Below are 16,465 nucleotides of genomic sequence, written 5' to 3' on the forward strand. Positions count from 1 at the left end.
ATCCAAACCTATGACTTTGATATTTACTGATAGTCTTTAATTATGTATCTGCTAGCCCTAACACTTAATATTAATATTTTAACTTAACAGGAATATAAAGTTTTAATTAATATTTTAGCTTTCTGTACCCTCTAATTTTCTATAACATAACCTGTACTGCTTCTTTAGTAGTAATAGAACATTTGAAGATTTTTCAAAGGAAGTAATAATTCATGAAACTATGTTCCCACTCATGAATAAATTAAAACATAAATGAAGACTGACAACTGATCATTGGATCTAGCTATATGAAAGTCACTGGTGTCCTTGGCAAGATCCATATTGATCAAATAGTGGGAATACAACCTGACTGTAATAGTTTGGCAGTTCCTCAAATGTTAAACAGAAAGTTAGAATATGACCTAGCAATTACACTTAGGTAGATACTCAAGAGAATGGAAAACGTATGTCCATACAAAAACTTGTACCCAAACATTCATAGCAACATAACACCTGAGGAACCAGAAGTGTAAGCAGCCCAAATGTCCATGAATGAATAAACAAAGTATGCTATATATCCATATGATGGAATATTCAGCAATTAAAAAAATTAAGTACTAAAACATGCTAGAGCATGGATGAACCTTGACATTAGCTAAGTGAAAGAAACAAACCAGTCACTAAATAAAACACTTTGAATGATTAATTCCATGCATTTGAATGTCCGCAACAGGCAAAGCTACAGAGACAAAGTGTATTAGTAGTCGCTAAGGCTGTGGGAAGGGGGTTCTGGGGAGTGACTGCCAATTCCTATGAAGTTTGGGGCGGGAGTGATAAAAAAGGTTCTGAAAGTAGATGTTGATGTTGCCAGCTATGAATATAATAAAAGCCACTGAATCATATACTTTAAAAGAGTGATTTTATGATACATGAATTATCTCAATAAAGCTGTTACAAAAAAGAAAGGCAATAGAATCAAGCTGATAATCAGTTTGTATTTGTTCTACTTCTTGGTACTTGCTGTTTTCTATTTTGTTGCCAAAGTACAGGTTTAATTTGACCTTACTTCCAGAGATTTTTTAATCATTTTTTAAAATAACCTTTTCTTCCTTCCCCTTCATCCCTCTCTCTCCACCACTTCCAAACTCTCCAAACCAAACATAACCAGACAAAAAACTGTTTGTCTCTTTTAAGAAAAGCCACACTTTACATTTTTAAAAGGTATTAAATGTGGCCATTGTTCACATTTATTTTTCACAGTCCAAGTCACATGTCTATAGTCATAAAAAAAAGCATTTACCTAGAAATAGTAACATCACATTAAGCAAATACTACGTTATATAGCCTGAATTCTAAAACTCATTTTGGATTATATGAAACTATCATGTAAAAGTTACAAAACAAGTGTTCCTCAGTCTTTAGAAATGTTTAAATTTTTAAATGCTGCTGCTTAATACCTTTCATGAAATTAAAAAAAAATTACAATGGTGAGCAGAAGGTATCATCACTTCATGGGTAAAGACTGAGTATATATACAAGCCTAGCAACAACGCTAAGTTTAGAGCTGACTTCCTCTCTTAGACCATATAATTTCAATAGTATATAATAATTATCTATTGTTGGAATAACACCTGAGCAATTTAGCTAAATACATAAACAACAGCTCTGGCTGGGTGGCTCAGCTGGTTGGAGCATCATCCCATACACCAAAGGGTTGTAGGTTCAATCCCTGGTCAGGGCATATACCCAGACTGTGGGTTCCATCCTTGGACCAGACACATACTGGAAGCAACTGATATTTCTGCCTCACTCTTTCCCTTCCTCTCTAAAATCAAATAAAAAAAAAAAAAAAAAACCCACATATCCTCAAGTGAGGATAAAAATAAAAAATTTAATTTAAAAAAAGGATACAAACAATAACAAAAATCATGCATAAATATTCAAACTTGGGGAATTCTAGTTAAAAATAACAAAAAATAGACTATCTTTCCTTCAAAAAAAAAAAAAAAAGGTTAAACAAAGATTTAGATTTCACATATAGATTATTCCAAAGATTTGGATCAGAGAGGTATGTGAGTCAACCTTTTCTGCATTCCTTAAACAACATTTTCTAATCAACTGATGAAAAAACAAATTTCATATTCAAAGACACTTTCAGAACGCATCTACAGTTAACTTAATGCAAAAGTATATGGTAAAGAGAAAGCAAATTCATTGAAAACATTTCATTTTATTTTTGGTGCATGTTCTTGCGCATTTCTTCAAGGGCTGCTTCTTTCTCTCTCAGCATCTGCTTAAGTCTTCTTATTTTTTCATCTCGAATGGTTTCTTCTAACTCTGGTGGTGTCATGGGAAAAATATCTTCAGTATAATTTTTACTAAAGGAATGACTTTGTTCAAAATCTGCATTTAAACTCAAGGCATCTTTCTCCTGGTTCTCACGTGCATGGTGTTGTACTTCAGTTCTCTTTTCTTCCCTGGTCTTATTGCAGCTTGTGACAATGTTATGGTGTGATACATCTGAAGGTGGTAGAATATAACTGAGTTGGGAACCGGTGACATTAGTTCCTCCATTTGCAGTTGTGTTATAATAAGCACTCTCGGTTTTCCTCTTCTTTGTGTGATCCATCTTAACAATTTTTGATTTTCTTTTCTTATCAAAACCCTGTTGCAATGTTGAGCATGATTCCAACAGAAAAGCAAAATATTAGTGCCATATAGAGTGTGCTCTGAAATTTAACAAGTTTGCAGGTACAAATATCTAGCACTTAAATTCAACTCAACAAAATACATTGAGAACTATAGCAAAAGATTAATATTTATGGTATGCACACACAAACAACAAAAAGCAGACAATATCTAGTAATTTTCACTGAAAATAAATTGCTTAATTCATTTTCCTGCTTAAGTATTAGAATCTGTACTGATGTACCACCAAAATATAACAGCCATTTGTGAAGAACCTGAGAATTAGAATTGATTTAATTTTTTCCCCTTAGCATGGTAGTAACATACTAAAGATTTTCATTGGGAAAGATCAACTGACCTCTGATCTGAAGTTCAGGATATTAAATGACATAACAATGAAATAAGTAGACTGACAGTAGGCAAAGTTACGAAGATGTTACTTTTCATCTTTACTATGTAGATTTCTTAAGATGTTGGTAATACTGCAGTGAACATGTACATGCTTATACTTTCCCTACTTGGATTACTTAATTTTATTTATCCTCACCCGAGGACATTTTTTCATTGCTTTTAGAGAAAAGAAGGGAGAGAAACATCGATTGGTTCCCTTCTGTATGCACATGGGATCGTATGTACCCGGACTAGGGAATAAACCTGTAAACCTTTTGGTTTATGGGACTATGTTCCAACCAACTAACCACACCAGCCAGGGCAGATTATTTTAGATAGGGTCTTCAAAGTAGTATAATCAATGAAAAACCTTCAGCCATTTTATTACAATTTTATGACAAAAAACAAACAGTAGATAAATAAAAACACCATCATTAATTAACCAGGGATGCATTTTTACCTATGCATATATACTTCTTTGTTTTACATTATTTTGACATAATACATATATATGCAAAGTTGCATACTATTATATTAAGATGTAAGACTAGTGGTGGCCATATAACTCAGTTGGTTAGAGTGTCCTCCCTATACTCCAGGATTGTGGGTTCCATCCCTGGACAGGGCACATCCAAGAATCAACCAATGAATGCATAAACAAGTTAAACAACAAATTTATGTTTCTCTATCTAAAAAATCAGTAATTTTTAAAAAAAGACACAAGAAAATTAATACATTGATGTCTCTTTAGAGTAACTACAAAGAAGATACTACAATCTATTACCTGTTTCCTCTCTTCCTCTTTCCCTGTAAACTTTGTTTCTTTGTCACTCTTCACCAAACTCCCAAAGGAGTCAAAACCTTCTCCAGTGCCCAAGTGGTCAGTAATCCGAGTAAGGCATACTCTCAAATCTTTAGTGAGACCAAACAGCTTTTTCAACTCAGCATCGGTCTTCAGATACGCCTTATTGCTCCTTCCTTGAGAATTTTTCTTCTCATTTCTTTCTTGAATAACTTTTTCTAATGTTGATGCCATCTCATTCTGGATCTGGATAAGGAAAAGAAAACACACAAACAATACTGCCCATTACTTAAGCCATTTTATCAGACTAGCAACTAAGTAATTACCTCATCTTACTTCAAGCATGCTTTAAAGTCCTACATGGTTGGTTTGCATTACTCTTGCCTTACCACCCACACTTGAAAAACTGAACTGAATTGAATACACTTAAAATTTTCCCATGCAATTCCTCATTTATTTTACTTTAGTGTACTAGAAAGGTAACAAGTACTCAATTCTCAAACAACCAAAATAAGAATACAGACTAAGGACAAGTTAAAAGTTATCTATGATATTTTAGTCTTCCGAAAAAGTCTCATGCCTTTAACCAATGGTATAATCAGAATTTACCTCCTTGTATCTCTGGAGTTCAATAAATTCTGCACTGAAAGGGGATAAACACTAATATTATTAAGTAGACCTCTATGTAAGGAAAAGGTGGGTACAAATATTTAGCAAATAAACACATATCTTAAGTAGAACAGAAAGGTTCCTATGTGGATATGTTGGATAACTGGATGAGTAATCAGAAGGGCTAAAAAGTGGGGGGTGGGAGGGTAAGAAAACTAGTCTACTAAAAAAAAAATCCAATCAAAGATGTTGATAAATACTATTTCCACAAATGACTTGAAAGGTACTGATCGGCCCTGTCCAACCCCTCCTACCATCTACCTAAAAAACTTGCCAGATAGTTATATACAACAAAACAACCCCCCCCCCCACAGGATCTCCTATATGCACAATACTGATCTTGTCATATACTATAAGTAGGCTATTAAATATATACATATACATGTGTGTACAAATGTATGTGTATACACACACACCATATTTTACTGAGCTTTTAATTCACATTATCTTTCTCCAATTCTTCTAAACCCTGTTGCTCTGTGATTCTTTTTCTTTCTTTTAAAGATTTGGCATGCCAAATGATTCAAGACAAAGATACTGCTTGGACTCTCTCAATTATACTCCTCTTCAAACACTTCCTTCAGACAAAAGCTTTGACTTAATTAAGCATTCACGTGTGTGTGGTATGTGTGTGATGGAGGATGGGAGAGGAGGGGAGAAAGGTATTATAGATAACTTTGAGAATTAAAAAAGAAAAAAATTCTACATAGATAAAAAGAACACCCTGACATGGGAAAATTACCTTTGGTTCTTGATCTCTGATAACACACTGTTGTGAAGTAATACTTGTTGCATCAACAGAGGAACTTATTTTCTCTATGCTCTGGATGATATTTTCTTTTGGGGGGGCATGTGGAAAGTCTGCCTTTATGAATAAAGTCTTACTCTGTTTTAAGTAGTTTATGGATGGGTTCAGTTTATGTGGGTTTAGGATAGAAAGAGATGTTGTCTCCACTTTTTTATTCTTCTCTGCCCTTAGATTGGCCATGGAAGCAAGCTGGGTATTTGAAAGTGATTTTGTCTCCATCTGGGAAGATTTATTTTTAGCCAAAACAAAATTTACAACCTCTCTGGATATTTCTGTGACTGGACTTGAACTCACTATTTGTGATACATCTTTTCTTGGTGGAATATCAGGAGAAACCGAATTCTGTTGATCAATTTGTGATGGCAAAACATCTGTTCCCTTTATAGCCAACAGATAGATTTTCCCATTAAACATAACCAAAGCATTATCCTTAATAGGCATACTTTTGGGCTGTGTCCCACTATGACTGATGGTACTCAATGGTGGCACATTTATAGTGTTATCTCCCAAATTTTTCTTTTCTACAAAACTTTTTAAAATCTGTGAAGCCACATTATTTGAAGACTTAACAGGAACAAGAGGTGGAGTACAAGGCTGTCGATTTTCTTGAAAAATCCATTTCACTGGAGCAGCTTGAGCATGCTGACCACCACCTTTTAATTGTGTCTCTTTAGCAACATTCACTGGAATTTGTGTGGTATTTAGTATCACTGGCCTTGCTATTTCTGTAACAGGTTTTGGATAAATGTGTTGAAAGTTCTTGGTAACTACATTTTTCACTGTTTTTACAGGAGATACGTAAATAACAGATGGTATTTGGGAGGCCTCAACTGTTCCTGAGGTGCTTGTGGTTGAAGCTGCAAGAAGCTTTTGCTGAATTGAAGGAGGCAATGACGACGCTGGTACAGATTTCACTTCAGCATGGGCTGGAATTTGTAAATGATGCCCAGAAGGCAAAACTGGAGATTTCACAGTCATTGGAAGACTCTGAGGACTCACTAAAATGTAAGATGAGTCATTTTGTTTTGAGGAGGAAGAAACAGCCAATCTTTGCATGGTGAGTCCATCAATTTTCACACCATGACTCTGAACTTTAGAAACTGATGAGGTAAAATTTTCAGGTCTCACAGAAGTGACTCTAACTTTTTCTGCTGTATCTACTGTTCTTGTAAACAAATAGTTTGAAGAATTGGCTGGCTGAAAAATGGGCAATTGAGGTGATGATGCGCTTGTGGAAGAGTTGGAAATCTGAGTCTGAAAAGTAACTTGAACTGGGCTTCCTGTATTCCCTTTCAATGCATCAGACATAACTGAAGATTGAACTAGTGGTATAAGATTTCCAGAGAAATTAGGAATTGGAAGTAATTGCAGAAGATTTTTTCCATCCGAGCCAACCGTCTGAACTACTTGGTACATGCAGCCTGAAACACTTAAAAGAACATGAGTAAATAAATACAACGTACTACATGGTACATACATTTTATTTAAAAGCAAATGTTTGCAAATACTTTAAATATATGTAAAATATAATAAAAGTATATTGTCTGTCCCTTGGACTTTTTGAAGTGAAATATTACAAAACAAAGATTTTGAAGAAATAGAAAAAATAATCAAAAATATGCTCAGCTTTTAGATCTCACATTGTTCGGCAATAGGTATGAGAGAAACACCTACAGCTAAAACTGTACATAGTTGTCCAGTGTTTTACCCTGTATAAAATTATGTCTACTGGAATATGCTCCTCTTAAACTATTAGCATCCTCCCTCCCCCTTTTCCTTGAATTCTGTCCTCTTGTCCTCCTCCTTTTACTTTTACTGAGCAGGATTCTCATTTCACCTCTATTTATGCTTATTCTACTTCTCTCATACTTTCTGCCTGCCACCTCCACCAATCTGTTGTGTTCTTCCCACTGACAATGACTCACAAGTTCCAGTGCTAGCCATTCTGCTTTTGCTAAGGCATCTCTTATGGTGATAACTTAGTGTGCCATATTTTTTCAGACTCAACTGAGTTATTCATGTAGGAACCATTTTCTTCTTCAATTTATTGATTGTCTCAGCCAATGTGAAGTTTGGTGCTAAAGAACCCTTGGTATGGCAATTAGGCATACTAGTTCCAATTGCCTGTCAATCCGTAGACATACTGTAATGTGTTATCAGCTGAATGGTTTTCAATGGATGTGGAACACACTGAAAGTCAGTAATTATTGTTCGTTTTTTAGTAATTATTTTTTCAATGTAGCCAATTTTGATCTGGATACTTATGAGCTATTAGTACAGATTGTCTCATTTTTAAAAAATCCCATACTAATATCTGCACAATCAATTATTTGTAGATTTCTTGAATGTAGGCCCCTCAAGTTATTTATACCTAAATCTGCCTTTCAGTTCCTGAAAAATACCAAGACCTCACAGGACTTAAGGCTACCACACATGCTAATTCTCTGCCTAGGTACTCCTCTCCCACTCACGTAACTCAAGCCTCACCATAAATGATACTTCCCAAGTATCTGACCACCTTAACTATCCTTTCCCCTCCTTCACAGTCTAAAATATTATACCTGTTTATTTCCTTCACAGTATATATCATAAGTTATCACCATGTATTAATTAATGTGTTCGTTTACTTGTTTGTACTGTTTCTCAAGCTCAATTCTAGCAACATGAGTGCTAGAATTATCGTATAATACCGGTATGCCCTTATGTAACTAAGAGCAAATGAAGAAAAAATTTTAATGGCAAAAATTAGAAACTCATGCGTTTTACAGCATATAGGTGTTTTTTAAAACCTCAGATATTAGTATCAAAGCCAAAAATTCTATGCACCCTAGGAAGCACTGGAATTCAGTCTTACCCTTCTGCAACCCTAAAGAATATAACTACACCTTACAAATATTTAAAACAGCTTTCTGGACACTTGATATTGGTTCAATGTGTTATATTTACTTTTAGTAAATGAAAAGTTAATGTCTAACGGGAAGCATAACATAAAGAAAAGTATGAATTCTTACTTTCAGAGCTTGAAGAGGAAAACCCACTTAATCACCTCCACATCCCCCCAAAAGCACATACAAACGGAATCAGAACTTAGTGTCTATTGTGGTTCAGGTATGAGGCTCAGTAATGGGGAAAGGGTCAGTAAAGTACAGCTTGTGGACCAAATCCTCCCTGTTTTTGTGCAGTCCACAAACTAAGGATGGTTTTTATATTTTAAGTATTTTGTGATGTGAAAATTATGAGATTCAAATTTCAGTCTCCATAAAGTTTTATTAGTACACAGTTGAACTCATTTTTTCATGTACTATATATAGCTGCTTTCACGCTACAACAGCAGAGCTGAGTAGCCACAGCAGAGATCATACAGCCCGAAAAGCCTAAAATATTTGCTCTCTGGCTCTTTACAGAACATGTTTGTTTGCCTCCAACCTAGTTCAACCCACAATCCCTAAAATCAAATAATTAAGTGAGATAAAGGATATATTTGGATGAGTACAAAGATGTCTGCTGCACCTTTTCTTAAAACATTCTCTTCACAAGACTTCTTAGGTATGATGCTCTCCTGCCTCTGTAGTGACTCCCTGTCATCTTTGCCAACTCATGCTACTTCAATCAACCTTTAAATGTTGAAATTCACCAAAGCTTAGACTGAATTCTTCTTTCTACTCTGTAAGCTTTCCTTAGATGATTTCTTTTGTATGCATGACTTCAATTAAATTACCATTTTTATATCAACAATTCAACTATCTATATCTCAGCTCTTTTAAGATTCAGGCTTATGTATCCAAATCTCTCAAGACATTTCCATTTAGAATCTCAAATACACTCAAAACTCAACATGGCCTTTTCCAGTGTCTTCCCTCCCTTTGGTAAATGGCATCCATTTACCTCAGATGTCTATGTCAAAACAATTAAGTCCTGCTTCCTTACGATCTATTTTCAATAACAAATCGTGCTATTATCTCCTGTATCTCCCTTAATCTGTTCTTTCCAAGCTGTCTTCACTCCAGTCCAAGCACACACCATCTCTAGCTTCATAACTGGTCTTTCCTTCGGTCATATCCTCTCCCCTTCAAATTGGTATGCCCTTCCCTGCTCAAAACGTTTCAGCAGCTTCCCATTTTATTTGAGCAAAAAGAAAACAAATAAGTTTTGACATAATAGAAGCCAAAGGAAGAGTGAGTTTCAAGAAAATTGGGTAATTCTATTACAAGTTTCTGAAGCCAAGTAGGCTACAGATTAAAAAATGTACACTGGAATAGATAGCATGTGTCATCGATGGCTTTAAAAGAGCAGTCTGGTGTCGGGAGAAGTTGCTGAGGGGTGACTGTGAAGAAAGGATATGAAGATAGCAAGTACAGACAGCTCTCTTATGAACTTTGACTATAAAAGGGATGAAAAATACTGGCAAGCAGCTAGCTGGAGGCTAAAAATGGGGTCAAAGAAGTCTTTCTTCTCTTTCTTTAAAGCTCGGATGCAGCAGAGCATGTGTAAAGGCTCAAGGGAGTCATCGAGAGACAGAAACTGGTAATAAAAGACGAAAGTGGGATAATTAAGTAACAGGTTTGATAAGGAGGTAGAAAATGTAAACCAGAAGACAGGTTGGAGGGAATGAACCTTAAGGAGAGCTGGAGAAACATCTCCTTCCACTGGAACTAGAAGAGAAGTTAGGTGCATTTGCAGGTAAGTTTATAGCTTTGGTGTCAGAAGGTTCCAGTAATTCTAAAGTAACGGCTTTTATTTTCTCTATGAAAAAGGACATGACATAATCTTCTAAGAATAAGAGCAAAAACAGGGAGGATCTGAGGAGAATCTGAAAGATTCGAAAGTCTTTGTGCAAGAATAAGATGACCTAGGAAAATCTATTTTCAAATCTAATAATTGAGTTTTATCCCCCTCTCTTCTCCTCCAATCCCCTCCAAAAACAAAAGGAAAATACAACTTCATCTATGCCAGTGTATCAATAGAGATTCACATAATCTACCAGAGACCATAAATTCCTTAAAGGCAGATTATCCCATTCATACCTATATCCTCTACACCTAATATAGCAACTGGCACATTGCAGACAATGTTAGCTGACTTGAATTCTACAAGCTACAATAAAAAAGTCCATGATTTCCTAGTAACAAGGATGAGTTCTAAAAATAAAACTAAAATGAAGAATGCTAAAGAGAGAGATGATAAATCAGGATAAAGTTCATACCACTTCAATCAATATACTTTTTTCCCCCGTTATAAAAGACATTCCGTTTAAGGAATAAAAACCCTACATAAACATTGTTTTTCTTTTTTAAGAAAGATTTTATTTATTTTTTGGGGGGGCGGGAAGGAAGAAAGAGAGGGAGAGAAACATTGAGGTAAGAGAGAAACATCAGTCAGCTGCCTCTTGCACATGCTCCAATTGAGGAACCAGGCCCACAACCCAGGCATGTTCCCTGACTGGGAATTGAACCTGCAACCTTTCAGTTTGCAGGATGATAACCAATTAATGGAGCCACACCAGCCAGGGCTGATTCTATCTTCTTAAAGATCTAATTCTGCTAGCTAATGTCAGAACTGAAACTAGAATCAGATTCTGCATCCCACGCTCTGGTTAGGTCACCTAAAAAGTATCATCAACATGCCAATTACCTTAAACCATCTAGGGTTTGAACTGAATAACTACATTAGAAAAATAATATAGTTTAAGACTTTAAAGAGAAAATAGAAGTACATCTATTTTAATCTTGGCTCTTCTAATTATTAGCTGATTGACTTGGGTAAATTTACTTAACCTCTTTGAAATTCTATTTCTCCATTTGTAAAATGGGGTCAATAGGCTTGCAATGAGAAGTAAATGAAGGAACTGGCTGGGATTATTATATATGCTACTAATCATTTTTCAATAAAATATATAGTTGGTGTCCAAGAATAAGTGAATTAACCAGGTAGTCTTAAAAATGTGAAAACTTTAATAAAAAGTATAAGAATTTTAATAAAGGGAACATTAAACATATTTATATTATACAACTGACATTTTTTACATTCTAATATTGATGTGAAGCATGCACACATTAGAAATAGAGTAATAAAAATTCTGCAAGCTAATGAACATTTTGTATATTTTTTGCAAAATATATTTTTCAGCTGTTAGACCTTTTTCCATTTACTATCTATGATTTAACATTACATAGTTATGTATGTTACAAACATATAAAGCATATAACATTAAATATACCATATAACATATACTATATTATATACATAATAGATGCCATTATAAATATTTGTCAATAATCTAATCCTAATAATAAACAGCCCAGCAGGCGGGTATTGCCATTCCTATTTCATAGCTGAGAAAGTAGATGTTTAGTAATATTAAATAACTTACTCAGAATTATATGCTCTCTTGGGCAATCCCATCCATTTTCTTGTTTACTTTAGCATACCCCAACATACCAGGGTCCAAAAAATTCAATTGCATAAACTGAGAGATTAATGAAAAATAGAGTCAGTTAGCCTGACACACTCACTCACACACCAAAACAAAAGTAAACATAACATCTACACTGTATAAAATTATACCCACACTAAACTGACAATGGAACATTATCTAACCAAAGCAAGGCCCCCCTACCCATTTTAACTACTCATTTTTAAGAACAAAAGGTTAAGGGTGGATGAAAGCCAACTGACAATTACATAACATTCTAATTCCTACTATTGTGATGTATTACCATAGGCTTTTATTATATTACTTCTAAGCTGATGACTCACAAATAGCTATTTTCAGCTCTGAGCCTCAGTTTCAGATTCAAATATCTTTCAGATGGCTTTCTTAGTGTGTTCCTCATCTTAATTTATCACTATCTACCTGGCATCATAATCGATCCCCTTTTCTTTTTAATTTTTTTATCCTCACCCAACCCAAGGAAATTTTTTCACTGCTTTTTAGAGAAAGAGGAAGGGAGAGAGGAAGGGAAATAAACAACAATGTGCCAGAGAAACATCGATTGGTTGCTTCCTGTAAGGCAAGGGATCCGGGATCTAGGCAACCTAGGTATGTGCCCTGATTGGGAATCGAACTCGCAATCTTTCAGATATGGGACCATGCTCCCAACCGGCCCACACCAGTCAGGAATGATCCTCTTTTATTCATGTCATTCAATGACACAGTCTGTCTATTTTCTCTTCTATATTTCTTTGAATTCAACCTTTACTTTCTATCAGGTAGTTCAATTTCTAATCATCTCTGAAAGGACAATTGAAATAGAATCTTTAAAAAAAAAACCTTTAATTTATTTATTTTCAGAGAGGGAAAAGGAGAGAGGGAGAGAAATGCCAATGTGTGGTTGCCTCTTGCACCCCGCCCCCCTACTGGGGACCTGGCCTGCAACCCAGGCATGTGCTGACTGGGAATCAAACTGGCGGCGACCCTTTGATTTGCAGGCCAGCACTCAACCCACTGAGCCAAACGAGCCAGGGTGCAAAATCACATCTTTATATGCCTGATCCCTCACCCCCAAATCCATACTGCCATCAGTTACCTAAAATGCATAGAGGACCATGACAGTCCTTTTCTTAAATGCTGATGAATAAGAGATAAAGTCTAATCTCTTCAGCAGGGCAAACCAAAACCTTACATGCTATATCCTGCTTGCAGTATAGAATCGAACAATAAATACCAGTTGTTAGCAATAAGCCATACTGGTGCTTCCTTTTACCAATTCCCTCTGCCTGGGCATAGCCTGCATTCATCTTTAATTGGATAGCTGATACTTTACATTCCCCAACTCAGCTGCTCCAGAAACCTTTCCTACAATTCCTCTTCTCTCTGCCTTCAGAGCATCTTGTGCACACCGCTATTAAAAGTGCAACGTGTCATCTCCCCTCTAGACTGTAATGTTCTTCGTGGCATTGCCCATATCCTATTCTTTTGTTGGTCTTTCCATTTAGGGCAGTGCATCACAGAGCAAGTACTCACTGAATGCTTTTATATACAAATGTTCTAACTATACTGATAGTAACTGGTAAACCAGAATATAAACCTAGGTTTCTGTAACTACACAGCTTACCTTCTCTCCACTACACTATTCTGACTCCTGCTTTGCTCTTTGCTAATAAAGAACGAATCTAAATAAACTTTATACCTACAATCACAAATGCCTTCCAGATTTTTCTTTGCATTATTAGATTGAGTTTTGTATTTTATGCGCTGATAAATTAGGAATATTTTAAACAATAAACTTTCTGTATCATACTAAAAAACTTTTTGAGGAAAACTAACTCAAGGAAACTCACCTACCTACAGAAAACAAAGATATATATTTTTAAGTTTATAGAAAAATAAATGATTTACTGCCATCAAAAATATCAGAAAAATAAGAAAACTAATTTCCAATAAAGACTTACGAAATTCTATTTGGACATCATGCAGATTGTTACTTACAAAACAGAATAGAATCTATTACGCAACCAACAACCAAAGTACTTGTTTTGAAGAAATAAATGATTTGGAAGATGATGAAAAATGCATAAATCAGTGAGTTAAGAACTCCAAATTACTTATGAATGTAATCAAAACATAATTCAATCAGTAATGTTTTTAAAGAGGCCAAATACAGATAGCCAAAGGGTTAGAAACTGGATAAAAGAGTCGAACTGCACAATAAATACAAATTTGAATTTCTTATTCTATCTTATTTCCGGTAATTAAAACAAATGCAATCCTGAAACAAATTAAGTTAGGGTAAGTCAAATATCATCAATATCCAGGTACTAAAACAAGGTAGAAGAAATAAAGTTATTAAAATCCTACTTTTGCATATCCACACACAGCACTCTCTCTGCCCCTTCACCCAATTTCCGCCAAAAATAATCGAATAAACAACATACATTCACAAAAGCGGGGTCTTTTGATGATTTCAACTGAAATAGTTTTCTTGGCAGTTCTTCAATATCCTATTGTTTCAGCTCACCCCATTTCATGACCATCCCATTTTAGAATATAATGCATGCTTTTTTAAAGTCCTTATTATAATTAGGTTTTGAATCTACTTATAATGAAGGAAAACCTACTTTGGGGGTCACGATTTGTAAAGTGGTAGCCTCACAATAACAACGTTTAAATAGTGCTTTTGTTTTTCCTAATTATTTTACATATATTCGCTGTTTTAATCTTTAAAATATCTCTAGGTGGACTTATTTACAGGATGCAAACTGAGGTACTTAGCCTCATGAAGCTAGAATTAAACCTCGGCAGTTTGATTTTCTTCATGAATCCTCTTCCACGAATTTTACATCATAACTTCCATGCGTTCTTCTTCCTTTTCCTTCCGCAGAGACCCATTAACGTTTTTTTTTTTTTCTCACCACTTATTATACATCCACTAACCACAAAGTGCACAACTTAAAACACGCTACTGGAGAGTATTCCCGTTTCATTTTGTTCCCGTTTCATTGGTCGATTAATAGAAGCTTCAAAAAAAAAAAAAAAAAAAAAGAGCTACTGAGTTAGTGATAAGCAATTTTCTAAACTTACAAGTTACGTCTTTAATACTGGAATCTCCCCATATCAACCAAAGTTCTTTTACATCGATAACCAGTTAGAGATGGCATGCGCACCACCCCCGCCTCAAATACGCTGTTCCAAAAGATTGCTTTTACACGAAAATGTGGATTTTTTTTTTCACTTTTCCTTCTCTCCACAGAAAGCTGTTCTTTGAAATTTTAGAATAATCGGTTCCCTTATTCTAGAACAATTTCTCCGTTTCTAAATTCACAGACTCTTATTAACGACACAAAGACACATCCTCTCCTCACTCCTAAGGCACGGCTATGGTCACGGAAGGTCCAGCGCCACCTGGGTTGTACTTGCTACTCCGCGCAGATCACGGCTCGTTTCCCCTGCGAGGGCGCGAGAACCTTCCAGAAGGTTTGGGTCGCACAAGCGCGTCGGCCATGTTGAATTTCCTCTCCTGTGGAGATCTATTCGGTCCGCCTATGAAATTGGAGACGCCGGGCCGGGGCCAGAGGCCCGCTGCGTTAGGCTCTGAGGAGGTTTTACGTTTCCGAGAGGGACGCGCTCTAAGGGCTCTAACTGCCAAAGCGACGAGCGCCTCCCGCGGAGCGGCGCGCCCGGCGGGGCGCAGACGCCTGCGAATCGCGGAGTGACAGGAAACGACGGCCGACGGGGCATCCTGCTTAGAGACGGGCGAGGGGCGGGTGTGTCGGCGGAGATCGCAAACCTGTACTTACCAGTGCGAGGCGTCGCCTGACTTTTCCTCTGCGGCTTTCAAGAAGACTCCCTGCAGGTTATTGGACATTTTAGAGGGGTGGGAAGGGTCAGCGCATCCGAGAGAGTGGACAGTGTGGGACCGGGGTCCTCCCAGGGGCGAGAATCGGAGCGAGGGGCTGAAGTTGCCCCGGAGGAACTCTTAAGGGGGTTCGAAGCTGAAAAGAGGGCGCTAGCGAGCTCTCCAGAGGGCGTAACTCCCAGCTTCCGAGGCAACCGGCGCAGCCCCCAGAAACCGGAAAAATGGGACGCCTCTGACGGCGCTAACCCGGCCCGGAGCTCCGAGAGAAACCGCCCGAGTCTCCGCCCCCCGAAGCTTACGACGTCGCTCAAAGAGCCTCTGGGAGTCGGCGCGGGAGGCGTGGCCTTAATGGCGCCGCCCCCAGCAGTGCTGGGTCCTCGGTGAAGACCGCGCCCTCCGAAGCCGCTAGCCCTAGCAAAGCTCAGCCAGGGACTTCTGGGAGCGTCACATCCGGTTGTCAAGGTGACTGGCTCGCTAAAGCCCCGCCTTTATGACGCAATCCAATCACAAGTGATATTTGCTATCTCTTCTTCCGGATCAAGGAATGAAATCGCCAAAGAAACTTCTCCAGTGACCTACGCAAAATAAAATGTTTCCGGGGTCAGTTGTAAATTTTTTGCCTTTGTGTTCGCCGCTAGGATAGTTTTTTCTCCCCTACTAGAAGTCGGAGGGCGGGAGGAATCGTCATCTCCTCGTGGCGTGAGGAAATTTTAGACTCCTACCTGTTTCCAGCGCCGAATTATTGCTACTTTCTGGGGACTTCTCGATTATTTCCTGTTTCTTGAAACTTTGCGTCTAGACTTAACCTAACTTCTTTCTCCAACCCATGCTCAT

The 16,465-nt window shown here is 37.0% G+C and overlaps 1 protein-coding gene across 5 annotated transcripts; it reads right to left on the minus strand.

Annotated features, from left to right (window-relative positions):
* Positions 1 to 1,065: 1,065 nt before the first annotated feature.
* Positions 1,066 to 16,068, minus strand: LRIF1 (ligand dependent nuclear receptor interacting factor 1). Of its 5 annotated transcripts, none has more exons than XM_036015908.1 (5): positions 14,544 to 15,546; positions 11,707 to 11,802; positions 5,271 to 6,765; positions 3,842 to 4,105; positions 1,066 to 2,644 (listed from the first exon to the last, which is right to left on the minus strand). In XM_036015908.1, the coding sequence occupies exons 2-5, from the start codon at positions 11,736 to 11,738 to the stop codon at positions 2,210 to 2,212; spliced, it is 2,226 nt and encodes a 741-aa protein (XP_035871801.1). In that variant the 5' UTR covers positions 11,739 to 11,802; positions 14,544 to 15,546; the 3' UTR covers positions 1,066 to 2,209. The 5 variants fall into 5 exon arrangements, with proteins under 5 accessions (XP_035871801.1, XP_035871802.1, XP_028358503.1 ...); XM_028502702.2 differs by lacking the exon at positions 14,544 to 15,546 and adding an exon at positions 15,573 to 16,068 and having other exon boundaries at positions 1,209 to 2,644; XM_028502700.2 differs by lacking the exons at positions 11,707 to 11,802; positions 14,544 to 15,546 and adding an exon at positions 15,573 to 16,027 and having other exon boundaries at positions 1,209 to 2,644.
* Between the last annotated feature and the right edge of the window lie 397 nt (positions 16,069 to 16,465).

This window comes from Phyllostomus discolor, chromosome 14, assembly GCF_004126475.2.
Source record: "Phyllostomus discolor isolate MPI-MPIP mPhyDis1 chromosome 14, mPhyDis1.pri.v3, whole genome shotgun sequence".
Taxonomy (NCBI): Eukaryota; Metazoa; Chordata; class Mammalia; order Chiroptera; family Phyllostomidae; genus Phyllostomus; species Phyllostomus discolor.